This window comes from Salminus brasiliensis, chromosome 25 (genome assembly GCF_030463535.1).
Source record: "Salminus brasiliensis chromosome 25, fSalBra1.hap2, whole genome shotgun sequence".
Taxonomy (NCBI): Eukaryota; Metazoa; Chordata; class Actinopteri; order Characiformes; family Bryconidae; genus Salminus; species Salminus brasiliensis.
Window position 1 is genome coordinate 25,915,136 of NC_132902.1, and position 27,500 is coordinate 25,942,635.

Consider the following 27,500-nt stretch of genomic DNA (forward strand, 5'->3'; position numbering starts at 1 on the left):
CGAAAAATTTGAGAAAGGAAGAGAGAGAGGGAGGGATAGGGAAAGACAGGAGAAGAGAGGGAGAGAAGGAATGAGAAAGAGAGAGAGAGGTAGAGGGAGAGAAAATTAGAGAGAGAGAAAGAAACCGAGAGAGAGAGAGGAATGAGAAAAATGGAGAGAGAAAGAGAGAGAGAGAGAGAGAGAGAGAGAGAGAGAGAGAGAGAGCGAGCATCAGTCTGAGCGCAGTCCTGTAGGAGAGGAGTTTGTGCTGTGTTTGATTGATGACGGCTCTAAATACAGCTGTGCTTTCTGAGAGCGCACTGCGTTTGTGGACGCTACTGTTTTCGCTCCAGGCCAGCGGAGCATCTCGCGCTCTCACCTGCATTAGCATTCGCTTTGAGCCTCTAACCGATACAGCCAGTCATTTCGCTGATTATCCAGCCATTAAATAACAATATTACAGCCCACTGTTCACACCACCGTAATCACACACAATTCACACACAACCTTTACCCAGCCCACAGTCCAGAACGGCGCACCGCTCCCGTCTGACTCAGTAACTCACCAGGGAAAACCTCATTTATCTTTTTTTCATTCATCACTGCCAGATAAATAATTCCCCCTTTCCATTAAGCGTGGAGCAGTAGCATGGGAAATGTGCCGGGCTTATTTGAATTGCACAGTGAAAAGCTGAGGGCGAGTAATGGCCTCCACGGTACCACAGCTTTTGGACGGCGCCAGCTTTAATGAACTCTGTTCCAAAACAGATGAACGCTGGTGTTGTTCAGTCTGGATCAACAAGCGTTTACCTGAACCGATGACTCTTTACTCTGCTATTTTGATTGGAGATCAAACCAGTTTTTGAGTGAACCACCCGTGTGTGCTGGAATTCGACCAGAGTCTATTCACTTTAACACCACAGGGGGCGCTACAATGTCAGACTGTGTTCAGAAGATGGACGTGACAAACCGTGAACCTCAAACACTGCCGTTCCTCCTTCAAGAGAACATCCAGCAGAACCAGAACAGAGCTGGGAAACGGGCCGATTTCAAACCCCCCAAACTGTTACATCACAGTCCTGACTTTTTTACACCCTGAAAATTTACATAAACTCCACCCACTAGAGAAAGCACCTAATCAAAGCTGGTGGAGCGATAAACTGCGATGGGAGAATATGGTGGTGTTGATACTGGAGAGCAGCTCATCACCTCCGGACTCTCAGGCTAGTTAAGGGAGCAGAGGGTATGCGCAACAGCGATCCATCCAAATTACCGAAGACCCAATGGTCCACGGACAGTGATGTGTGGCCAGGAACGTCCAGTGATGTCTTGTGCACACCCTCTGGACCGGTTGCTATGGGAGCCGGGCCTTGTAACCACGTCTTTGTGTCTGCAGAAGGGGAGCTCAAACGTGGCGCCTAAGCATGCTACTAAAAGACGTGCTGGCTGAAACGCACCCTTAGCTACGCAAAGACGTATATGCATGTCGAAGCTTTCAGCAACGCTGCATTGTGGGAAATGTAGTTCAAATGTGAATACTGCTTCGTGGTTAACGTTAGCGTGCTATGGAAGCGATCATTTGGTCCGTTTGCATCACTGTGTGTTCGATAAGTGGTCTGGCGAACATGCTCGACCAGCTGACCACTTGTTGTAAGCAACTAGCAAACATACCGCCTGCACCGAGCTGCAAGATAGCCGCTAGCTAGCATATTAGCAAGCTAAAACTAGCTATCCAATGAAACAGAGGATAGACAACTATTAGCTTGTATAAAGAAGGAAGCAAAAGTGATTTATCTTAACCTTCCGGAGATGTGGTCGCCATAGCGTCCAGACGCAATTCCCCTTTTTGTCAATAATGAAGATATCCATACAAATTAATACGCTTTGGTGGATATGATCTTTTCGTAGCATGGTCACGTTTCAGGCGTGATGCCATGAGCATTTTTTTTTTTAGATTATTGATTTATTTGCATTTTCCTTTTTGAATGTGACCTGATTCATAAAACTCTCTCAGCGCATCCAACAATAAGGGCAGCAGCAGCTTCTTTAATACTCTAACAGAAACACAGCAGCTCACAGGAAGCTCCGGTTCCACATGCTGTTCCATTTTAGTGGCTAGTATGGACCTGCAGCTCTTAAACTAGGCTGTGTGTGTATCTAGAACTTACAGGTTCTAGATAACCTGTCCACTGCCTGAGACACTGATTTACCGGAGTTTTGAGAAGTGTACCGGAGTTTGGGTGTGAAGTGTATTTAGTGTGGTGGAGGGATACATGAAGGGTGTTGTCAGGCAAAATAGTCCCAAAAGAAAACATATTTAATCAGATTTACCACCTTTATAACAACCATCATCAATATTCCATCTAAAGTTTAGAGGACACCTGTAGCTTCACTGGTGGGTTTGGATAGGAAATAAAATAGCGGCTATGTCTCAGTTGTAGTCATGGCAACCGACACCTGGTACCATTCACCACCACTGTAAAGAAGACTGCGTTTACATCTCCACCAGTGAATTATGGAGAAAAAGGCCTCGAGATGTCCAATCACCAAACAGGAACTTACTGGAGTTACATTGGGCAGAATCTCAAATACAGTCCAAGCTCGTGTCTATGAGCTGTGTTTGACAAGAGCTGAGCTGTTCTGAAGCCATGCTTTATGACGTGCCCCGCAGCCAGCGTGCAGCAGTGTCATAACCAGAGCTCAAATTGCAGCGCAACACTGCCGGCTGCAGCGGATCTTTATTTAATGCCGGTAGATTTGCAGTCAGGGCTGCAGGAGGAGAGCACTCCACCTGCCTGGAGCGCATTAAAGGATGAAATATGAATGAGGTTTCGGACTGGCCTGCTGACTCCGGAGCCTTTTCAGGCTGACTGGGCCTGGATTAGGTCAAAGGTCTGCTCTGCATTAGCCAGCCCTGTCCAGCCTTCTCGGTGCAGAGTATCCAAGAGTATCCATGCAGTAAGGCTGTGTATACGGCTCCACCAGGAGACCACCCTACATTATTAGTTTCTCTGGTTTTACTATTTATAGGCAGTGTGTTTAGGGGAACTAATATTTGCACTGTATTTCATAAACCAGGGACAACATTTCCCCTAAATTCCAAATAAAAATATTTAGAGCATTTATATATTTATTTATTTGCAGAAATGACAACTGCTCAAAAACAGCTGCTCAAATAATGCAAAGAAATTATTATGATAATTATAATGTAAATAAATTATTATTCAGATTTAAACACAGTACTAATATCTGAACTTTGAGAGTATTCAGAAATCACTATGGTGAAATAATAACATCGACAGCCAATCACAGCTCTCATGTCTCAGCCGGCTCTCCACTAGTCTTTCACATTGCTGTTGGGACTTTATGCCGTTCATAGAAAATTCAGTGGTCTCTTTTTTTTCTTATTTCTTTGACTTTTTAAACTTATATAGAATTTTTTTCTTTGCAGCACTTAATATCATAACAATTTCCCAATAACTCAATATTACAGAAGTGTGATAATATAAAATCCAGTAATAAAAACAACAAGGTACCACAAATAATCAATCAATTACATTATTGGTTACAATGGTATTCCATTAATATTCAGTACCCTGTATTGCATTAGTAGGCACATTTTTACATTATCACTCTACTTATTACATTACTGGGTATTTTTATATTTCAGAAAATGTGTGCAACAGTGTTTTAAAAAAATATTGATCAGTTCTATTGATTAGAAAATAACTAATGCTACTTGTTTTTGTAGTTTCTGTAGAGAACTATAGAACCCATGTGTTGAGTGTAATGGGCTCTGCTGCTTGTCGGCAGATGCTGAATGTCAGGCTTACGTGCAGTAAAGGCTGATTTGTACAGCTTTTGTAAACAGTTGTCTGAAAATAATCTGTAATATCTGCACCAATACAGATCATCATACAGTAAAACCTAGTTTTACTGAATAAATCACATTACAAACACACACTGAAAAATGCATACTGGCTAAATAATTAATATCCATATCAGTGCATCAATACGTACACTCATGTATCTCATGAAAGTCAAATAAATAATGTATAAACTAAATCACTTACAGTTCATGGCAGATGACCGAGGCATACAGTAATGAATAGTAATTGTAAGATTACTTTTTTATTACTGGTGGTTTGTGAGATATGAGATTTTTTGCATTTCAAAAATTAAGAAATGTTTTTGGTAAAAATCATCTTACTTTAGCGAATAGCTGCAACAGCCCTCGCTTTAATGAGCACAAGAGAGTGTCTGCTATGACTCAATCTAGAGAGTAGGCTCTCTCCTGAATCCCTCTGCCAAACCAAACAGACTGGACACTGTATACGTGTATGAATTTACTGTTGATCAGTGGGAGCCATATCAGCCATATCATTAGTACCTAATATATTGAGTTGGTCTCCCTCGAGGTATGGACCCCACAGGACCTCTAAAAGGTGTCCTGTGGTATCGGGCACCACGACTATTGTTAGCAGCAGATCCTAACAAGCAAATCCTGTAAGTTGTGAGGTGGGCGGGGCCTCTGTGAGCCAGCATCAGTGAATCCTGGCTACCCATGACCCTGTCACTTATTCCTCGGTTGTTCTTTACTGAACCACTTTTGGCAGGTGCTGACCACTGCATACCATGCATTTCTATAGGACAAAAGGTAAAAGGGCATCCATGTTTTCTACAGTTCTTGGTGTGTGCAGTATGGAAGTGTATGGTTTGGGACACTGCATTAGGATGCTTCAGTGGATATTAATGTAGATATTACTACGTATTTCGATGGGAAAGATTCTCTGCCTCAAACAACACAGAATTGTACTGAATTGATGGTGGTCGCATTGATTTACCGCTGTCTGTTACAGTCCACAGTCCACCTTTGGGTCAGGTTTTTGCACATTGGAGCTCACATCAATTTCAGCTGAATTATTTATTAATGTAAAGCACAGTAGATAGTAGTAGAAGGTCTTCGCTGGACAGTAGAGACAGTTACTCCAACAAAAGCAGGAGAAACTCTTGATTGACATACCCTTGATTTCAGAAGAAGCAATGAATGAGCAGGTGTCCCAATACTTTTGTCCATATAGGTTTATATAAATATATATATGTGGACCCTTTTTAGTGAATGCATCCAGCTACTTTAAGCTGCACACACACAGCTTGTCTAGTCCCTGTGTGGAAGAAGTACTGCCAATAGAATAGGACTCTCTGGAGCAGATCAACATCATGAACCTATTTGCACCATGCTGCCTAATGCCAGGCGTGAGCTAGTAGAGGGATATAAAGCCCTCCAGCATTGAGAAGCTGTGGAGCAGTGGAGGTACTGTGTTCTCTGGGATGATGGATGGTGGTGGAGCCCTATCCAGTACTTTTGGGATGAGATGTGGTGGTGATCATGCAGCATCCTGACATCTTTAATGCTCTTGTAGCTGAATGCAATCAAATCCTCACAGCAATTGTCCAAAAATGAGAGATTAGATGTGATGCACTGGTGAATTTCCTGAAAGACTATGGTACTCACGATCCACAAAGGAGGTGAAGAGCATGCGGAAGCGGCTGAGCCGGCTGGTTTCGTCGGCCCACATGCGGACCACGCCCACCCCAGTCTCCAGCATGACGTCGTTGGCCACGGTGCTGCAGAACTTGGCCTTCAGGTTCTCGATGGCGCTGCTGCCGTCATAAACGGCCACGAAGTTCCTCTTACACTCGTTGGAGTTCTCCATCTGGTACTCCAGGAAGCGCAGGTATATCTGCAGGCACGAGAATAACACCCTAACTTGGATGATTCTGCGGAACGGCGACTTGCATTTCAAGCGGTATGAGCCGAGAAACTTCCCAGGTGTGATTTATTGCCTGTGAAATGTGAGCTGCTTTGAGGTCATCTCTGACGCAGACGGCGCTGAACTCTAAGAAATGCATAATCAGTGATGCTTTAAGCAGAAAAACCTGGCAAACCCCGAGAGAACCCACACTGCATATTTTATAACACGGAGAGGAAGGTGAGTCCGTGAAAAAGTGCAGGGAAAGACAGAGCGATATCTCGAATTCTGTCTTAAACACACTACTACATGTTGTTTCTTTGGGAATTTCTTCATCCCGACATGTTTTGGAGAGGCTGGCCACTCTCGCCTCGCTGGCGCGTATGCGTGAGTGTGTAATCCCCAGGCCATCTTACATAACCCCCCACTCAACACCCTCCAGTCTTATTCCTGCTAGTGCTGATTCTGCTCTTCAGCTATTTCTGCATCATTGGTCTAATACCTGCAATGGCTGCACTGCTAATTTTAGCTCCTCTTCAAAAGATCCCTCAGACAGGGTCAAGGAGGGGGGCCTGCCGGTCCCCTGGGGGCTAATCAAGGCCACATTTTATGTGGCCAGAGAAGTGTCTAAGCAGAAACCAGCAAAGAGAGTGCATCAACTGGTGTGAAGTGGACGTGGATAAGGTCACCTTGGACTGAGGAGGCGCTCGGATCGTCCAGATGCAGTCCAGAGCTTCCCCGACTTTAACCTTCTCCTCCTCGTCCACCTGGCTGGAGCGGACGAAGCCGTCTGAGCCGCTGACCTCGAACTGGCAGTCTGAAGAACAGCAGTGGACGTGGAGAGAGGATGAAAAGCCTTAGCTAATGATCAATAAACCGTAATGGACATTCTGACTCCTGCTATAATCTGTACGGCTCATGTTTAGATATTTATACACTGCATGTCCAAATGTTTGTGGACACCCTTTCTAATGAATGCATTCAGCTACTTTAACCTGCACCCATTGCTGCTCACACACACAGCTTGTCTAGTCCCTGTAGAGAAGAAGTACTGCCAATAGAATAGGACTCTCTGGAGCAGGTAAACATCATGAACCTATTGGCACCATGCCAGCTAATGCCAGGCGTGGGCTAGTAGAGGGGTATGAAGACCCCCAGCATTGAGGAGCTGTGGAGCAGTGGAACTACTGTGGGAACTACTTTTGGAATGAGCTGGGGACGATGAAGTTGGGTGGTAAACATCATCCAACACCCTGACCTCACTAATGCTATTGTAGCTGAATGCAATCAAATCCTTACAGCAATGCTTCTCCTCCAAAATCTAGAAGAAAGTCGTCTAGACTGTCTTCTTTAGACAGTAAAGACAGTTACTCCCACAAAAGCAGGAGAACCTCTTAACTAAACTTTTTTGATTTTGGAAGAAAAAGGAACAAGCAGGTGTCCCAATACTTTTGTCTATATATTTGTATGCACACACACACACACTAAACTGAAGAACTACAAAGGCAGACAGAGACAAACAGCGAAAGGGGCAGAGAATTACAGCAAGAGCAGCGAGAGAATTGAGTGCAAATGAAAGTTGAAGATTGGAGATCAAGAAATCGAGGGTGGGTGAAAAATAAGACGGACATATTGACAAAAATGGCAGATACACAGTGATAGGCAAGAGGATAGCAGCAGATAGAGGCAGGAGAGGAAGAGTGTCAGTAAAAGATAGCCGGCAGTCAGCCTCACAGAACAAAAGACTCTTCAAATGGAATCGAATGTCGCAGAGAAAGGATCGAGGAGCCTACCTGGGATTGGATTTAGGAGTCCGCCTACATGCAATTTAAAATCCGGGTCTGAAACGATAACACACACGCTGCATTACTCAGATATCACAGCCTTGAGACGGGCGATAAAACCCTGTTTAAAAAGAGCCGCAGGAAAATCTGCTTGCTTGATCTAATGGGCCGCCTTTAGTGTTTGTCTTATTTGACCTGTTTAACACTGGGAAAGCTAAAATTGCCCGTGACGGCAGCCGAGCAAGATATATATGCAGAAATATTCGGCTATATTTAGAGCGATTTCACTGATTTCACGCACCTGATTCCACTTATCAGCTAATTGCTAAGGGCTGAATCCTCTGAGCAGGATAAGTACTAAACTGAACAGCTCTGGGGCGATGTAGGCCCTGAATTTCACACCCATGCTGTAAACTGGGAGCTTTAGAGGCTGCACAGTGAATTAGCTAGCGTAGCTAACTACCACAGATTTACTGAATGCATTACTAAACACAATTTACAGAACCCCTGTAACCCAGCAAATACATATTTTAATGTCTGAAGGTTGCTTTTTTAGTTTTACACTGGAGCTACAAGGCTAACGTAGCTAATAAGTAAAGGGGTCTTTCTGATAAGCACATTAGCATGGTGCTAACTGCAGGCTAACTAAATGATCAAAACCTTAAACTGTGTGGAGGTGTTCAGTAAGCTCTAATAGCTTATGCTTATCTGCCTACACACTTACTTACTACATAGCTAAAATAAGACTAGTTTATCAGTATTATCAGTACAGCTAATATTTATACTAGCCTTGTAGCCTATTTACATGCAGTGCTAAACTTCGGACACCAATTAATTAACTTCGTTATAAAACCTCAGCTACTTCAGAAACCTTTCAAAAACTCAAGTCTTTCTGTTAATAATGTGATTTCTCAATTTTTGATGCTTTTGTTATCATCTTTTTTTGATATGTCAATAATATGATCTAATTAAATTGATAAATAATCGATTTTTAATTCACAAATGACCACATAACATGTATAAAAGGGCCCTTCACATTTCACTGGCCTTTCTTTGTTCCTCTAAAGAAGCAAATCCATAATAAGTGTTTCTACACACCAGAATTGATTGCAGTGCATGCAACAATAAAGGCAGCAGGAGCTTTATATTCTTTAATACAGTGATAAAAACACAGTTGTTCACAGACAGCTTCAATTCCACATGTTGATGACCAGTGTGGACATGAAGCTTATGGTCCATTTGCTACCTGTTATCACACCTGAACCACACCACTAAAACGCCTGTACGTCTTTTAGTATCGTTAATTGACGTTAACTGAAAAGTGGATTTGCGACCAACAGCTATGGCCACCATAGCTCTCACCAGCTATGGCTCCTGCCAAAGGGTGGATACCGTATATTAGTCAGTAAGTGAACAGTCAGTTCTTGAAGGTGATGGAGGTGTTGAAGAAGGAGAAACGGACAAGCATAAGAACCAAACTGTGATGTTCTAGATAACCGACTGGGTCAGAACATCTCCAAAACATCTGGCAGGTCTTGTACAGTTTTCTGGTATTGGCAGTGGTCAGGACCTACCAAAAGAGGTCCAGGAAATCATGGGCAACTAAGGCTCATTTATGCTCATGGAGGCCTCGCCCACCTCACTACGTACAGGACTTCTTCAGAATCTGCTGATAACGTGGCAGATACCACAGCTACAGACACCTTCAGAGGTCTTGTAGAGCTATGGTCAGCACGTCTCCGGAGGGTGGAGGCGGACATGCAGGTAGACGTTTTCTGGATACAGACGGTGGATTTTTATAAATCGATCGGTAAAGCCAGCGACACTTTCTTTTTTTTCTTCCTTTCTTGTACTAGCTAATAGTTCCCGACCTTTTGGATTGTCGGATTGGCTATCATCTCAACACTCGGTGGCGTAAGTACCATGGTCGAGCGTGTTCCTTAGCCTTCTTATTAAGAAGCATCGAGAAAAATCGACAGATTAACTGTTACGATTCGCTAACGTTAACTCCGGTACCTGCAGCTAGTGAACTACTATTAACCCTAGTTTTCCAGGCCGCCTTTGCTTTATAGTGAGTTAAACGCTTCATCTGACATGGCTTTAGTAGCATGGTTCTGTTTCAGGCGTTCTAACTGGACCGTTGACAACGTCAACCTTAGTGTGGAATAGGCCTTGGAGTGTTAAGGGGGTAAGTAAGTCCAGTAGGCCACACCAGCTTGTGGCATCTGAGTGCAGTCCAGGTTGTCTCTCAGTAGGTTACCTGCTATGTAGGTGTATTTGACACGGAACCCCAGGCCTTCCAGCTCCTCGTCAGTGAGGAACTTTATCCACATGAAGCGGCCAGTGGAGGTGACCACACCCGGGCTTTTGGGCCCGCAGTAGCGATCGATGAGTGGCGAGAAGCCGAAGGGACCATCCCTTATCTCCAGATGATCAAAGCGGCACTCGAACGAGGGCTCGATGTAGTAGTTTTTGTCGAAGACAAGCTGGATTCTCTGGCGAGGGAGTGCTGCAGGAGACCAGGAAAAGAATGAGACCATTTTGTCACTGTCATATCTAGACCCCATTACCTTGTTTTCTGTCTATTTTCCATCAAAAGAACATAACATGATGAATGGGCCAATCAGAATGGTCCAAATTCCTTAGAATTAAATGTCCTTAAATATCTTTCATTCTTTGATTGTATTTTTAATTACATTTATGACATTTGTGTTGGTTACTTTAACATTTTTATAACAACATTATTAAAACCTGAGATTTGTTATTGTGCCTTTAAGACTAGTATATGTAAATGAGCCAAATGAGGCTGCCTTGCCTTGTTTAAACAGCAGTACAGGCTGAAGCACTACTTTGTGCTGCATGCTAAATCTTTTGATATAGCCTACAGTATTTAAATAGGCAGTTTTTAGGACATTGCAAAAGCACCTCATTTAAAATGTGCTGTTTTATACAATTTTGCTTCTAAATGTGGACTATTTTTATACTTTACACACAAAATTAAACCATTTTTTATGATTTAATTTTTTTAAACTAAAGAGCCCAGATTAGCTCCAATCATTTACCATGAAGTTATAAGGAGTGTTTCACCCCAGACTGGTTTTTGAACAGGTATAATACAAAGCAGCCAATTAGAACAGAGGTAATTTGTATATATTAGTCCTTTACGCCTAGTTTACGTCTATATAAATGGTCATGTATACAGTAATTACAGCTGTCTTTGGTGATTAAACCCACTCCAGTGTCATAATTGGAATAAGAACAAGAACAAAATGCAGGATATGAGCCCTTCAATAGTGCCAGTTCCTTCTCCTGTAAAGTTACCCTCTCGCAGATCGCTACAACAGCCATGATTTATTTTTTGATAAATGCGTGGGAAGCAGCACTTAGGCAGCATCCCACAGCCGCACAGCTCAGCATGGGCGACCTAACCTCTCCTGCTGGAAGCCGTCATCTTCTCATCATGATAAAGTGCCCTACAGGAGACTGAGGGGAAGTAACAATATGATAATAATAATAATCTGTTCAACCCCCTGCCCTCACATATACAGGAATGTGATACTTCTTAAGCTGATCTAATATGTGCAAACTCTTGTATTACACTTAATCAAACCATGCAAACACACTCACGGTCCACTTTATTAGAAACGCCCACCTGTTTCCACTCACTGGCCACTTCAGAAGGACAATCTAAACCTTGTACAAATAATGTTAAAAATTGAGCTCATCTGTAAACCGCTGTCCAGCTGATCGGCCTCCCACTACCTCCTTTATTACTGCTCGCTTTCTGACCACAAGGCCGCTGCGGTCCAGCTCAGCAGTGACAGCGACTGACATTGACTTAAAGTGGCAGAGCAGTGTATATAACCATATTACATTTACATTGATGTCATATAGCTGACGCTCTTATCCAGAGCGACTGTGTTAGGAGTGTTAGGAGTCTTGCCCAGGGACTCTTATTGGTGTAGCGCAGCACAGTCACCCAGACTGGGAATTGAACCCTGGTTTCCCACATGGTGTACTAGCTCACTCGCAGCTATTGGTTTTATCTGTTTTGCCACACCAACCACCATATGTATACAGTATATACACGGATACGCCGTAACATTAGTACCACTCGATAAGCAACCATTACAGGGGCTCCAGTCAGAAGGGTGGACAATGTATATTAGTCAGCAAGTGAACAGTCAGTTCTTGAAGGTGATGGAGGTGTTGAAGCAAGAGAAATGGACAAGCGTAAGAACCAAACTGTGATGTTCTAGATAACCGACTGGGTCAGAACATCTCCAAAACATCAGGCATTAGTCTTCTGGTATGCAGTGGTCAGTACCTACCAAAAGAGGTCCAGGAAATCATGGACAACTAAGGCTCATTTATGCTCATGGAGGCCCCACCCACCTCACTACGTACAGGACTTCTTCAGGATCTGCTGATAACGTGGCAGATACCACAGCTACAGACACCTTCAGAGGTCTTGTGGAGCTCATGGTTCGAGTGGTCAGATAGATGTAGTGGCACAAGGTGGGCCTACTTAATATGAGTGCCAATGTTATGGCTAATCAGTGTATATATATATATATATATATATATATATATATATATATATATATATATATATATATATATATAAAAGCCCTGTGTGATATCATTTAAGGTAAGGCAGGTAATGTACAAATAAATATATTTTGGAGCATTTCTATTGGTCCATTCATCATAAAATTCTGACACAATGTAAAAAAAAAAAACATAAAAAATAATTGCCAAATTCAGATAATTTCAAAAAATGAAAAAATTGAGTAGATACAAGGTTTTAGCATAACAGCAACAATATGCAACCTTACACTGTATACTGGAATGTCTATGTAGGCCATGTGTTATAATTACAGCTGTTGTGCCTCAGCTTTTCTACAGGGGGCACTCTTGCTCATCTTTTCTAATCGGTACTTGCTATCATGCGTTGCCGATCCAGAGCAGAAAGGAGCTTTGTACATAATATCTGCTGCAAGGACATGATCTGGAAGAGTGGAGACGAGGCTTTAAAGCCTGGAGAGAAATAAAAACACTACATTAGTGAGGTCTGCTGGAGAGACAGCTAAACCCAAGAGCTACATCGGAAGACGCCGCCTTATTAATGATGTTGTTGGTATTTACTTGAGGCCAGCATCAATCACTGTGGCATTAATAATTCCTTGTCAGAGTGACGGAGGACAGCAGAGCGATGGCTACCTATTGGGCTAATGTTCTCCTCCCCATTAAAGCTTCAGGTTTGTCCTTAGAGGAGTTTCTATCCACTCTTGAGGACACTGATACACTAAAGAGTGGCACTGTGGACATGCATGACCACTGATCGTGCACCAGTACAGTACTAACTGTACATCAGCAAGGTGGAGCTCCAAGGAAGGAGTTTCCAATAAAGTGGCCAGGGAGTGAATACAGACAAAAATAATAATAATTCTCCACAATGGCATTCACACTGATTACTAAAAGGCACCACTGGGTAAGAGACATACAGCCAGGTCCATAAGTATGTGCACTTGACTGCATTTAGTATACTGTCCAAATACTTTTGGCACTGACTGTATCTAACCAAGCTGGTGAGATTGGACAGTAAGTAGAAGCATGTACACCACTACATTAACATTCCACAATAATGGGATGCCGACTGGTCATTCATATGGCTTAAAATCAAAAGGTTCTTTAAGGTGTTCTTTAGTAAAGCCTATGAATGGTTCTATAAAGAACCAAGACAACTCAAAGAACCATTTGGATGCTTATGTGGTTTGCTGCCAGGTTAAAGGGGTCTTTGCTGGAATTGGTGGAAAATGTTTTGTAGATGTTTTTTTTTCACAAACCCTTTCTAGGAATGGTTCTATCTAGCACCAAAAAGGTTCTACCGTTGTTACAGAACAGTAGAGTATACAACCATGGTACTCAGACATCTAACTACAGACAAACAGGCCCATTGTTACCCATCATACCCATTACTTTAGCATTACACCCTCAGCAAAAACGGTTCCTCACAGTGCCAAAAAAAGGGCCCTTTGACATGAAACCATTTTTGGTGCTAGATCCTGTAGAACCAATTGGTAAAAGGTTCTCCAAAACCGTACACGACATGTTTTCCAACGTGAAGAAGCTCCATATCCATCAACAGTCAAATGGGTCTATTGGTTCTCTAGACTGTGACGGTTCTCTAACAACCACTGCCTTTTCTAAAGAACCCTTTGATGTAGCTTTGTTAAAGCAGTAGCCTCATATTGATATGTGACACTGCTTAGCAACAGATCTACCCACCTTCAAGGACATAGATACACTCCTTGTTGGGGGGGTAGGTGTTGGGGTAGTTGGGGGACATGAACTGGCCTCCACTGATGGTTTTGGTCCAAACGCCACATTGGTCACTCTTGGACGGAGGTCCCCCTTCATTTTGTGTCTCTGTAAAGGGAAAGACATTAGAGAAACTGATCTTCTGGCAGGTGAACGTCTCTTCAGGCTAGTCAGCAGCTAGTTCTCACTGTGAGCTCACTGTAGCACAATTGGCCTTGGGTTGGCTACTAGACTACTAGTGTGATGTTGGTCAGCACAGGCGTCTGTTAGCTGCTGTATAGGACTAATAGGTAGGAAATGGCTGGCTTTATATGCGTGAGGAGACATTTACATTTAAGGCTTTTAGCAGATGCTCTTCTCCAGAGCGATTTACAAAAGTGTTTTACTATTTACTCAAGAAAAACCTCAGCTAGTTTAATAGACTAAAATTCAAAGATCCTCTAATCTTAGACTCTAAACACAAGTCAATAAGAAGACCACTCTGCTATTCGCCCTCTAAGAAGAAGAGGGTCTTCAGTCTGGGTTTGAAGACAGCGAGTGTTGGACTCTGCTGTTCCGACACTCAGGAGAAGTTCGTTCCTCCACTTCGGTGCAGGACAGTAAAAAGTCTGGACGCTTCCGTGGATCTTAAAGGATGGCGGGTCGAGCCGAGCCGTACTTGAAGCTGGAAGGGCTCTCAGTGCAGATCAGGCTCTTTTGACCATCACCATCAAGTACGGAGGGGCTGGCTGGTCCAGTCTTGGCTTTGTAGGCCAGAGTCAGGGGTCTGAATCTGATGACCTGGGCAGTCATCAGGAAGCTACGGTGAAGAGAGAACTCAGCAGTGGAGTGACATGGCTAAATTTAGGAACGTTGAGACATGTGCTAGTCTCCACCCTTCTAGTATTGGGAGCATTGCTAGTAATAGGTGGTGTTCAATGGGAATTGGGGGATTGGCCTGAGTGCCTGTTCTCAGGGATTTCTGCATGGAAATGATTGTATCTCATTGGCACACAGGTTTGCTTGCTTGTGGAAATAAGGATTTCGTTTGCCAGTGGAACAAGAACATCTGCCCTGATCACATTTAATAAGCACATACGTTTCTTATGATGATCTCATAATTACAGATATTACATATCATGTCTAGACTTGAGAAGATTTCACTCTTTTGCAGTGTGAGACGTGATCCATTGGAAAGATCTAGAAGAAATGTTCTCACTGACACATTATGAAGATAAAGGCCATCATTTCGCAACGATCCTGCAGGAGGCTCTTATGTTTCCGACCCGTTTCCGAGACATTTTAGGCTAGAAGATTTTCAAAGGGATAAAAAACAGGGATAATGATCGGAGTATGAAAGCATTATGCTGTAATTTCGCTATCAATCCACAGGACACATGATTACATGCTGCCATTTGTGCCATAATGGACCAACGCCTGCTAACCTCCCTGAGAGAAAACCCTTTTCATCTCGCTGCAAAAAAAAAAAAGTGTCCAGAGTCTGGTCTTACTCAGGACACGTCCGGCAAAGCTCTGAGGGACGTGGCCTACCTCTGATTTTTTGTGCCAGAGCAAAGCCCTCTTCTATCACCAGGAGAAGAATCCAGGCTGGAAGAGAAAAAAATAAAGAGGTTAAAGTAAAATGTCTCCTTCAGAATTCACAATATGGACAAAAGTATTTGGACACATGCTCATTCATAATTTCTTCTGAAATCAGGGGTATTAAAAAGAGTTGATCCTGCTTTAGTTAGAGTAACTGTCTCTACTCTCCAAGCAAGAAGACCTTCCTAAGCTTTTACTAGATTTTGGAGGAGCATTGCTGTGAGGATTTGATTGATTGCATTGAGCGACAAGAGTGTTAATGAGGTCAGGATGTTGGATGATGATGATGATCACCACCCCACCTCATCATCCTCAACTCCCCCAGCATCCCAAAAGTACTGGATGGAGCTCCACCATTCATCTTTTCAGACAACACAGTTCTTCCACTGCTCCACAGCTCAATGCTGGGGGGGCTTTAGACCCCTCTACTAGCCCACGCCTGGCTTAGGGGGCAAGTGTAGCCAATATGCTCATGTTTATCCACTCCAGAGAGTCTTGTAGTACTATTCTATTGGCAATATCTTTCCACAAGGCCTAGACAAGCTGGGTATGTGAGTGTGTGCATTTGCACATCTATGTCAGCAATGGGTGCAACTTTAAGTTGCTCAATGCATTAATTAGAAGGGGTGTCAATAAATATTTGGACACATATTGTATAGCTTTCACCCAACTCAGAGTTTGTGACAATAACACTGTAAAAGTGATCAGCTATTAGATGAACAGGACAGTGGTTGGTTGGGGTAGTGGCTAACAGCACCGCCCTTATCAGTGGGGTTCACTGTTCACTGGCCAGATAGCCACAACAGTCTACACCAATAGGAGTCCTTAGGCAAGACTCCTAACTCTATATTCTCCTACCTGCGATACATGATTCCCATCTAAAAGCTCTGGATAAGAGTGTCAGATAAATGCCATAAGAGTAGAGTTTCAACAGAACACAGGGACTTTAAATCATCTTAAATCTGGTTAAAAAATTTAATATTTTGATTTGATCTGATTTTATTTTTATTGGGAACCGATGTCAGTTCAGTTAACATATCTTATTTTTTATATCTTATATTTTTTACTTATTTTAAATTATTTAATATATTAAAATAATCAGATTTCAGTACAGTTTTGGTTTCTAACATCTATTAATTTTACTTGACAATTGCAGCATTTGTCTGATGCTCTTATAATCACGTAGAATTGGGAGTCTTGCCAATGTTTAATGGTTAAACAGCTGGGGAATCGAACCTTACCAGCACACTAATTATGTTATCTGCCCATGGAACAAGATTTAACAACTTAACACACAGAAATCTAAAAATCAGCTTTTCTAATAATAATATTATTTAATAATAATATGTAATAATATTTAATAATATTAAATCCAAGCTTACTGGCAAATTTGCTTCGTTTTACCTGATTAAAGTGAGTCCCCTAGAGTAGTAGGTGGGCTGCATGTCCATGTTGGTCAGTAAAATAGAGCTTCCTCTGAGCTATTATGTCACTATTAACATATAAAAGAAGCTCCTGCTGCCCGTATTGTTGGATGCCCTGCAACAGCCTCACACAGTTCACAGCGCTGTGCATGCTTATGACTGATCTGTTTTATTAGGAAAGCAATAAAAGGGCACTGAAGAGTCCGATATTGTCAAAAATGTTAAAAATGAGTAGTTTGGACTCATTTCCAGCTCTGTCAGAAATCACGTGTGGCCGATTAAACAGCCTGTCCTGTTTTCACGCCAGCTGTAAAATCCTCCCTGTTGAACTAAGCACTTCTACACTGCACATCTTACACACAGCTCAGTGCTTCAGAAGAAGCTGGACGTCAATATCAGCTGAATATCATTTAATGGCATAAATGAATTGATCAGTCATGAATGTTCCCAAATGTATCGGCCCATAGCGCTGCTCCCATTGGACGTCACACCGTTTCTAATAGAGATCGATGATAGCTGTGTGTGTTCTTCCCCACAGTGAAGCTCTATAATCTCCAGTGCGTGCCGCCTGGTGCGGCATCGATCCGTTCCGCGGAGACCGAGGCCAGGGGTATTGAGGGTACAGAAGCATATGAGAACATTGATCACCGGCTCTCCTATTACTGTGCTGGCATCGCGCCACTGACCAGTGAGGAAGCTGTTAGAGGCGGGACGAGAGCTTTAACTCTGTCTGTCGGGCCGTGGACGATGTCTTGGTTCTGACATTAATAATAGATACAGGCCGATCAGACACGCCCCTCATTCCAATCAAACTCCCCCATGATGAGCTTCTTAAGGGACGGGATTGGCCAGCAGGTCCAGGTTTCTGCTCCTCAGTCTTATAAGAGAAACCTCAGCCTGTCTGCACTGCTTTCAGTGGATAATAAGCATGGAGGCAGTAATTATAAACATAGTGGAGGAAGTAATTATGAGGCAATACTAACAGAATAGAGGAAGACATTATGAGGCAGTGATAACAGAGTGGAGGAAGTAAAGATGAGCAATAGTAACGGAATAGAGGCAGTAATTGTGAGGTGGTAGTAACAGAGTGGAGGCAGAAATTTTGAGGCAGTAGAAACAGAGTGGAGGAAGTAATTATGAGGCAGTAGAAACAGAGTGGAGTAAGTAATAGTAACAGAATAGAGACAGTAATGATGGGGAAAGAGTAACAGAATAGAGGTAAGCAGTGAAGAAGCAATAGTAACAGAATGGAGGCAGCAATGATGGGTCAGTACTAACAGAGTGGAGGCAGTAATGATGACTCAACTGTAACAGAGTGGAGGCAGCAATGATGAGTCAACTGTAACAGATCGGAGGCAGCAATGATGGGTCAATAGTAACAGAATGGAGGCAGCAATGATGGGTCAATAGTAACAGAGTGGAGGCAGCAATGATGAGCCAACTGTAACAGATCGGAGGCAGCAATGATGGGTCAATAGTAACAGAATGGAGGCAGCAATGATGGGTCAATAGTAACAGAATGGAGGCAGCAATGATGAGGAAGTAGTAACAGAGTGGAGGCAGCAATGATGGGTCAATAGTAACAGAGTGGAGGCAGTAATGATGAGGCAGTAGTAACAGAGTGCAGGCAGTAATGATGAGGCAGTAGTAACAGAATGGAGGCAGCAATGATGGGTCAATAGTAACAGAGTGGAGGCAGCAATGATGGGTCAATAGTAACAGAGTGGAGGCAGTAATGATGAGGCAGTAGTAACAGAGTGGAGGCAGCAATGATGGGTCAATAGTAACAGAATGGAGGCAGCAATGATGGGTCAATATTAACAGAATGGAGGCAGCAATGATGGGTCAATAGTAACAGAGTGGAGGCAGCAATGATGGGTCAATAGTAACAGAATGGAGGCAGCAATGATGAGGCAGTAGTAACAGAGTGGAGGCAGCAATGATGGGTCAATAGTAACAGAGTGGAGGCAGCAATGATGGGTCAATAGTAACAGAATGGAGGCAGCAATGATGAGGCAGTAGTAACAGAGTGGAGGCAGCAATGATGGGTCAATCGTAACAGAGTGGAGGCAGCAATGATGGGTCAATAGTAACAGAATGGAGGCAGCAATGATGAGGCAGTAGTAACAGAGTGGAGGCAGCAATGATGGGTCAATAGTAACAGAGTGGAGGCAGCAATGATGGGTCAATAGTAACAGAGTGGAGGCAGCAATGATGGGTCAATAGTAACAGAATGGAGGCAGCAATGATGAGGCAGTAGTAACAGAGTGGAGGCAGCAATGATGGGTCAATAGTAACAGAGTGGAGGCAGCAATGATGGGTCAATAGTAACAGAATGGAGGCAGCAATGATGAGGCAGTAGTAACAGAGTGGAGGCAGCAATGATGGGTCAATAGTAACAGAGTGGAGGCAGCAATGATGGGTCAATAGTAACAGAATGGAGGCAGCAATGATGAGGCAGTAGTAACAGAGTGGAGGCAGCAATGATGGGTCAATCGTAACAGAGTGGAGGCAGCAATGATGAGGCAGTAGTAACAGAATGGAGGCAGCAATGATGGGTAGTAACAGAGTGGAGGCAGTAACTACACATTAATTTAAGACACTTAATATAAAGTGAGTCTGAATTGATATGAGACCAAGGATAAAGAGTCAAGAATAGCGCCACCTGGTTTTGCACCAATAAAAATGCTAATAATAAATATATATATTTTATGAACCAATAGAAATGCTCCTGATAGACGTTTACTTTCTTACGGCAGCAACGCTTTGCTTTTGCAACACAGAGACGTTTAGTTAGTGCTGCAGCTCCTGGCAGAAACCGAGATTAATTGAATTAGGTCAATAACATTTTCAGCTCTTTCGCTAAGGGCGGTTCGGTTGTCATGCTTTCAGGATCCCAGGGGCTTTTAGCCTCTGGGTGAAGACAGCCGCACACGAAAGCCATGATAAGCGGCGTGGCGCCTCCGCTTTCATGCCCGTATTCAGCCTCTGCATCAGAAACTATCCACCTCAGACAGAAACCGAAGGGCTGTCAGATAAACCCCCGCTGCCTCACCCCCCGTCTGTAGTTTAATAGACTCTGCGCCGCTCGCCTCCGACTTACAAGCAAATCTAATGGAAAGCAAGCGGGCTAATATCACACCAGAGCTTTGCAGCCGGCAGAAGGTGTTGGAGGAGTCGGAGGTGTCTTACTGCGGCGCTGTCAAACTCTGGGACCGAAAGGCCACATGCCTCATTCACAATCACACAGGGGGGGTGAGGGGGGGTGAGGGGGGGATGGGGGGACTGGAACACTTCCCATTCATCTGACCTCAAAGTGTTCACACATTACTCGCACTGGCAAAGACAAGGCAGCCGCCTTTATTATTGCCACATTATTATCAGCTTCTTTTCATGACTATTGGCCTATCATTACTGCCTCAGTTCTGTTAGAACTGTCCAATTACTATTGTCACATTTCTGTTCGTATTAGTCTTACATTACTGCCTCCATTCTGATACTAATGGCCTAACATTACTGCCTCCATTCTGCCATTGTATGTTTATTCTGTTATTGTCTGTCCATTGTTACTGCCTCTATTCTGTCATCGTATGTCTATTATTACTGCCTCTGTTCTGTCTATATATGCTCATTATTTCTGCCTCTATTCTGCCAATGTATGTCCATTAGTACTGCCTATTTTCAGTTACAAGCTGTGCATTTTACTGCCTTTTCTCTGCCAATGCATGTCCATTATTACTGCCTCTATTCTGCCAATGCATGTCTGTTATTACTGCCTCTATTCTGTTATTGTCTGTCCATTATTACTGTCTCTATTCTGCCAATGCATGTCTGTTATTACTGCCTCTATTCTGTTATTGTCTGTCCATTATTACTGCCTCTATTCTGTCACCATCTGTTCATTATTACTCCCTTTATTCTGTTAACATCTGTATATTATTACTGCTATTATTTTGCCAATGTATGTACATTATTACTGCCTCTATTCTGTTATTGTCTGTCCATTATTACTGTCTCTATTCTGCCAATGCATGTCTGTTATTACTGCCTCTATTCTGTTATTGTCTGTCCATTATTACTGCCTCTATTCTGTCACCATCTGTTCATTATTACTCCCTTTATTCTGTTAACATCTGTATATTATTACTGCTATTATTTTGCCAATGTATGTACATTATTACTGCCTCTATTCTGTTATTGTCTGTCCATTATTACTGTCTCTATTCTGCCAATGCATGTCTGTTATTACTGCCTCTATTCTGTTATTGTCTGTCCATTATTACTGCCTCTATTCTGTCACCATCTGTTCATTATTACTCCCTTTATTCTGTTAACATCTGTATATTATTACTGCTATTATTTTGCCAATGTATGTACATTATTACTGCCTCTATTCTGTCATTGTATGTCTATTATTACTGCCTCTGTTCTGTCAATACATGCTCATTATTACTGCATCTATTCTGCTAATGTCTGTCCATTATTACTGCCTCTATTCTATTACAATCTGCATTACTGCCTTTATTCTGCCAATGCATGTCCATTATTACTGCCTCTATTCTGCCAATGCATGTCAATTATTACTGCCTCTATTCTTTCACTGTCTGTCCATTATTACTGCCTCTGTTCTGTTACAACCAGCGCATTATTAATTCCCACATTCTGTTAACATTGGTCCAACATTACTGCCTTCATTCTGTTTCTGTTGGCCAATCATTGCTACCTTCATTCTGTTAATATAGGCCCAACGTTACTGTCTCCATTCTGTTACCACAGCCCCATCATCACTGCCTTTGTTCTGGTACTATTGCCTCATTATTGCCACCTCCACTCTGTTACAACTGGCCCATCATTGTCGCCACCATTTGCCCAAATATTACTGCCTCTATTTTCTTTTGACCCATTATTAGTGCCTGTATTCTGTCATTATTGGTTACTATATCATTACTGCCTCCATTGTAGCACTACTGCCTTATCATTACTGCCTCTATTCTATTCATAATATTGTCTCATTATTTCTATAAACTATTTTAATGATCATATCCTCTGTTTTAACTCAGTTGCTCTATATTTCTGCCCCCGATTCTGCACTGTTAGAGCTTTCTTATGATATTATTACTACAAAATGCACAGATTGTAGCAGAATAGAGGCAGTAATAATGAACATGCATTGGCACAATAGAGGCAGTAATAATAAACATGCATTGGCAGAATAGAGGCAGTAATAATGAACATGCATTGGCAGAATAGAGGCAGTAATAATGGACATGCATTGGCAGAATAAAGGTAGTAATAATGCAGATATTGGCAGAATAGAGGCAGTAATAATAGATCATACAATGACAGAATAGAGGCAGTAATAATGTACATACATTGGCAGAATAGAGGCAGTAATAATGGACATGCATTGGCAGAATAAAGGTAGTTATAATGCAGATATTGGCAGAATAGAGGCAGTAATAATAGATCATACAATGACAGAATAGAGGCAGTAATAATGTACATACATTGGCAGAATAGAGGCAGTAATAATGGACATACATTGGCAGAATAGAGGCAGTAAAATGAGCATATATTGGCAGAATAGAGGCAGTAATAATGAACATGCATTGACAGAACAGATGCAGTAATAATGGACAGACATTAGCAAAATAGAGGCAGTAAAATTTGCATATATTGGCAGAATAGAGGCAGTAATAATGGACATACATTGGTAGAATAGAGGCAGCAATAATGGAAAGACATTATCAGAATAGAGGCAGTAAAATAAACATACAATGGCAGAATGGAGGCAGTACTGTTAGGCCATCAGTATCAGAATGGAGGAAGTAATGTAAGGCTAATATGAACAGAAATGTGACAATAGTAATGGGACACTTCTAACAGAACTGAGGCACCTTTCAATCAGGGAAATGTACAGTTCTCGCTTTGAAGACCCCAATTTAACCGTGACATTTCAACGCTGAAGCAGCTTACTTTAATTACCTGCCTTACTGTGGATGGTTGGCTTGGTGCACTCCAAAAGGAAGCCTATGTAGGGCACTTTAAAAGGAGTGTGCTTCCTTTAACGCTCCCATTTTGAAGAGCCGTTCCAAACCAATACTGAAATACAGCCCCTTTAAACAGCACTAAAGGGACGGACTGATGTATTCACTGCTCCCAAGATGTTTTGTGTTGAAAGGATGGTGATGGTAAGCCATTACGGTCGTTTGTGAGCCAATTTCTATGGTAATTTATGGAGTTCAACCTATAATATAAGCCAGAATAGTATGAAATCCATTCTGCAGGACCGGTGAGACAGCGCTCGACATTTTAACATAGATAATAATGAACTCCAGGCTTTAAGCAGAGAAGATAAAGGTGAGCATTTGTCGTCTGAAGCATGCATTGCAACGCCACAGATGGTTTCGGTGCTCTGAGAGAAGCCAAAACAAAAAGCAGCTCCCTTCGGGTGCCCATGCTGTCTGAGCGAACAGTGTGAACTGGCGGATTTCCCAACAAACCCTCAATGAGCGCTGGAGCAGAGCTACAAGTGTAACTGCAGCCCTGCTTCTCCATTCCAGAGCATCCTCACAGCATGAGAAGGAAAATGCCACAGAAGTGGTTCTGATTATATACAGTACAGATAGACTGGGCTCAACGTCCGGCATCTAGGATCATACCGAACCCATTTCTGATTAAACGTCATTTTCTAAATCAGGTCCAGTCTTTGACCCAGTGGGCTCAGGTCCAGGACCCTGGCATCCACTTAGAAACTTAGAAAAATTATCACTTTTTTATTATTTCTGATGCTCAATCATTTAATCTTAATGTCAATTAAACTGAAAAGTGATTGATCTAGTATGTCCTCACTGTCACACAAATACCTCATATCTCCAAAATAGCAGCTGCAGAAATAGCAGAAAACAACTTCTTAACTTTCAGTGAAAGTCAATGTAAACATATTTTCATTCTGTCATTCTGGAGCATTTCTACTAAATTACACCCCAATACCCCAACACCCCAATACCTCAACACCCCAATACCTCAACACCCCAATACCTCAACAAACCAATACCTCAACACTCCAATACCCCAACACCCCGAAACCTCAACACCCCAATACCCCAATACCTCAACATCCCAATACCTCAACAAACCAATACCCCAACACCCCAATACCTCAACAAACCAATACCCCAACACCCCAATACCTCAATACTTCAATACCCCAACACCCCGAAACCTCAACACCCCAATACCTCAACAAACCAATACCCCAACACCCCGAAACCTCAACACTTCAATACCCCAACACCCCAAAACCTCAACACCCCAATACCTCAACAAACCAATACCCCAACACCCCGAAACCTCAACACTTCAATACCCCAACACCCCAAAACCTCAACACCCCAATACCTCAACAAACCAATACCCCAACACCCCAATACCTCAACACTCCAATACCCCAACACCCCAATACCTCAACACCCCAACACTCCAATACCTCAATACCCCAATATCTCAACAAACCAATACCCCAACACCCCAATACCTCAACACTCCAATACCCCAACACCCCAACACTCCAATACCTCAACACCCCAATACCTCAACAAACCAATACCTCAACATCCCAACACCCCAACACCCCAATACCTCAATACCCCAACACCCCAATATCTCAACAAACCAATACCTCAACACTCCAACACCCAAATACCCCAACACCCCAATACCTCAACACTCCAATGCCTCAACACTTCAACATCCCAATATCCCAACACCCCAATACCTCAATACCCAAACACCCCAACACCTCAACACTCCAACACCCCAATACCTCAACACCCCGATACCCCAACACTCCAATACCTCAACATCCCAATATCCTAATATCCCAATACCTCAACACCCCAACACCCCATTAAACCCAAAACCCCAATACCTCATCACTCCAACTCCCTAATACCTCAACACGTCAACTCCCCAATACCTCTACACCCCAATACCTCAACACCCCAATACACCAACACCCCAATACTTCAATACCTCAACACTTCAATACCTCAACACTCCAACTCCCCAATACCTCAACACCTCAACACCCTAATACCTCAACACCCCAACATCCCAACACCCCATGCTTAAGTTTAGGTTAGGTTAGAAGTAGATTTAGGTGTAGATGTATGGGTAGTAGGTTAGTTTAGGTGCAGGGTTAGGTGCAGTAGATTAGGTTGAGATGGGTGTAGTAGATTAGAAAGTTCCCACTGTTTATATTACGATGGTCTGGTATTGGACTGGACATCACAGCCTATAGGGTTTAGGAAGGAAGAACCATTTAGGAACCCTTACTTTCAAGAATTAACAGATGAGAGGAATCATGTTATTCATGTTTGTCCTTAACGAGCAGGTCCTTGACAAGTTCTGCAGGTTCTACAGAGCAAAGAACAAAGGAAAGCTACCTTTGGTTCCCTAAAGAGTGCTTTGAAGAACCACTTTATAAGTGAGATGAGTGAGTGTGAAGAACCTTTTTCAAAGCTGCTCAGATCTCCTGCCAACATTTCCCACCTCCGAGGCCCAAAGTTCTCACCTTGAGGTTTTACGAGTCTGAAACTCTAAATTAATCGGTAATTAAGTCACAATATAAACGCTCACGCGCCGCTAACGAGATTACTACAGTTCTCCTGCCACACTCAGCTCAAGGCCTTGGGAATTAGCGCTAGCTAACGGAGCTGAATCGTTGAGCGTTCCTCTGAATTCTGAAGCCAAATAACCGACTCTGACTGAAATTTACATTCTGATTGAGGGTAAAAGGAGAACCCGTCAGACCTTCCTCTCGTCTGGCGTGAACGGGGTTGACTGAGAGGGTAAGAGCGTGTCTGGGTCCATTATGAAAATGCTACCAGGGTTTAAAGCTGGAGCCTAGGCTGAGTCATGTAAACCAGGGTGACGTTGAGGAACTGAAGAGGCCAAAAGAGGTTCTTTATAGTCATGTCTAGAACTTTTTAATGGATGTAAAGTTTAAAGAACTTCCAGAACATAAAGGGGATGGTTCTTCAGGGGGGTTCATGGTTCTATATGTTTTATTTGCTATTGAATTGTTTGGTAGTGAATATTTGTGACACATTTGGTATCATTACTGAAATCACGATCCATTTAGGAACCTTTGTTAGGAACCTAAAAAAGGTGATAGAACCATAGAAGAACCACTTTTGCGTTCCTGAAGATGTAAAGATGTTATCCACGTTTCTCCTAAAACAGTATTTCCATGACAAGTTCTACAGGTTCTAGAGCCCTAAGAACATAGAAGAACTGCTTTTGGTTCCTTAAAGAGTTTTCCCGATGGATGGTGCTTTGAAGAACCATTTTTGTAGACAAGAAGTGTGAGTGTGAAGAACCTTTATAAAGTGTATAGAACCTCCACACTTACTGTAAAGAAGATTTCCTCTAGATGCAATTGTCCAAGGCAAGAATCAGAAGGGTTCTTTAGAGTGAGGAGAACCTTAGAAGAACCACCGATTTCAGAACCATTGTAAATGAGACGTGTGAAGAACAGTTATGAGAACCTTCAGTTTATTCACACCTTCTCCTAATGCTGTCTGTTCTTGAGAAGTTCTATAGGTTTCATAGAGCAAAGAACACAGGAGAACCAGCGTTGGCTTCCTAAAGATTTACCAAATAGACAGTTTTGTAAAGAACCATTGTTCTTTAAGATGTGTGAGTTTGAAGAACCTTTTTAACAGGCAAAACTGAAAGATTTCTCCTAGAATCCATGATGTCCATGATGAGAACCATTTAGACCGTTACATGAGAGGTGCTGAATGGAGCCAGAATGGGTTCTTTGGAGCGAAGAACCTTAGAGAACCATTGTAAGTTTGTCCTTTAGAAAACCATTGTGAGTTAGATATTTAAGTGTGAAGTACCTTCTTTAAAGTCTACACTTCTCCTAAAACTGTATGTCCATGAGTTCTAAAGGTTCTATGGAGCCAGGGGCACATGAGACCACCTTTGGTTTCCTAAAGATTTTTTAAATGGATGATTCTGTAAAGAACCAACTTATGTAATGAGAGTTGTGAGTGTGAAGAACCTTTATGAAGTGTATAGAACCACCACACATACTGTAAAGATGTTTTTTTCTGGAAGCAATTGTCCAAGACAAGAATCAGATGGGTTCTTAAGAGTAAAGAGAACCTTAGAAGAACCACTTTTAATTCTGTAAAGATTTGACAGCGGAAAGCTCTTTAGAGAACCAGTGTAAATGAGATGTGAAGAACATTTTTAACAGTCCTGAGCACCTTCAGTTTATTCACACCTTTAATGCTGCCTGTTCTTGACACATTCTAGAGGTTTCATAGAGCAAAGAACACAGGAGAACCACCTGTGGCTTCCTAAAGACGGATTTGTAAAGAACCGCATGACCATGACGAGAACCATTTACACCGTTAAAATGAGAGGTGCTGAATTGGTTCTTTGAAAACCAGAACAGGTTCTTTGGCGTGAAGAACCTTAAAAGAGAACCCTTCAGAGAACCATTGTAAATGAGATATTTGAACGTGAAGTACCACATTTCTCCTAAAACTGTAGGACAAGTTACACAAAGGTTCTAAAGGTTCTATAGAGCAAGGACCATGAGACCACACATGAGACCACTTTTGGTTTCCTAAAGATATA

General features: G+C 42.5%; 1 protein-coding gene across 1 annotated transcript in view; it reads right to left on the bottom strand.

Annotated features, from left to right (window-relative positions):
• Window positions 1–27,500, bottom strand: part of neto2a (neuropilin (NRP) and tolloid (TLL)-like 2a) — a 39,496-nt gene that overhangs the window by 8,751 nt on the left and 3,245 nt on the right. Inside the window, exons 2-7 of the mRNA XM_072671203.1 lie at window positions 15,370–15,426; window positions 13,807–13,947; window positions 9,776–10,024; window positions 7,525–7,572; window positions 6,421–6,548; window positions 5,494–5,722 (exon numbers count right to left, since the gene is read on the bottom strand). Of these exons, the coding sequence (XP_072527304.1) occupies window positions 5,494–5,722; window positions 6,421–6,548; window positions 7,525–7,572; window positions 9,776–10,024; window positions 13,807–13,947; window positions 15,370–15,426 (852 nt within the window). The remainder of the gene's footprint in view (window positions 1–5,493; window positions 5,723–6,420; window positions 6,549–7,524; window positions 7,573–9,775; window positions 10,025–13,806; window positions 13,948–15,369; window positions 15,427–27,500) is intronic.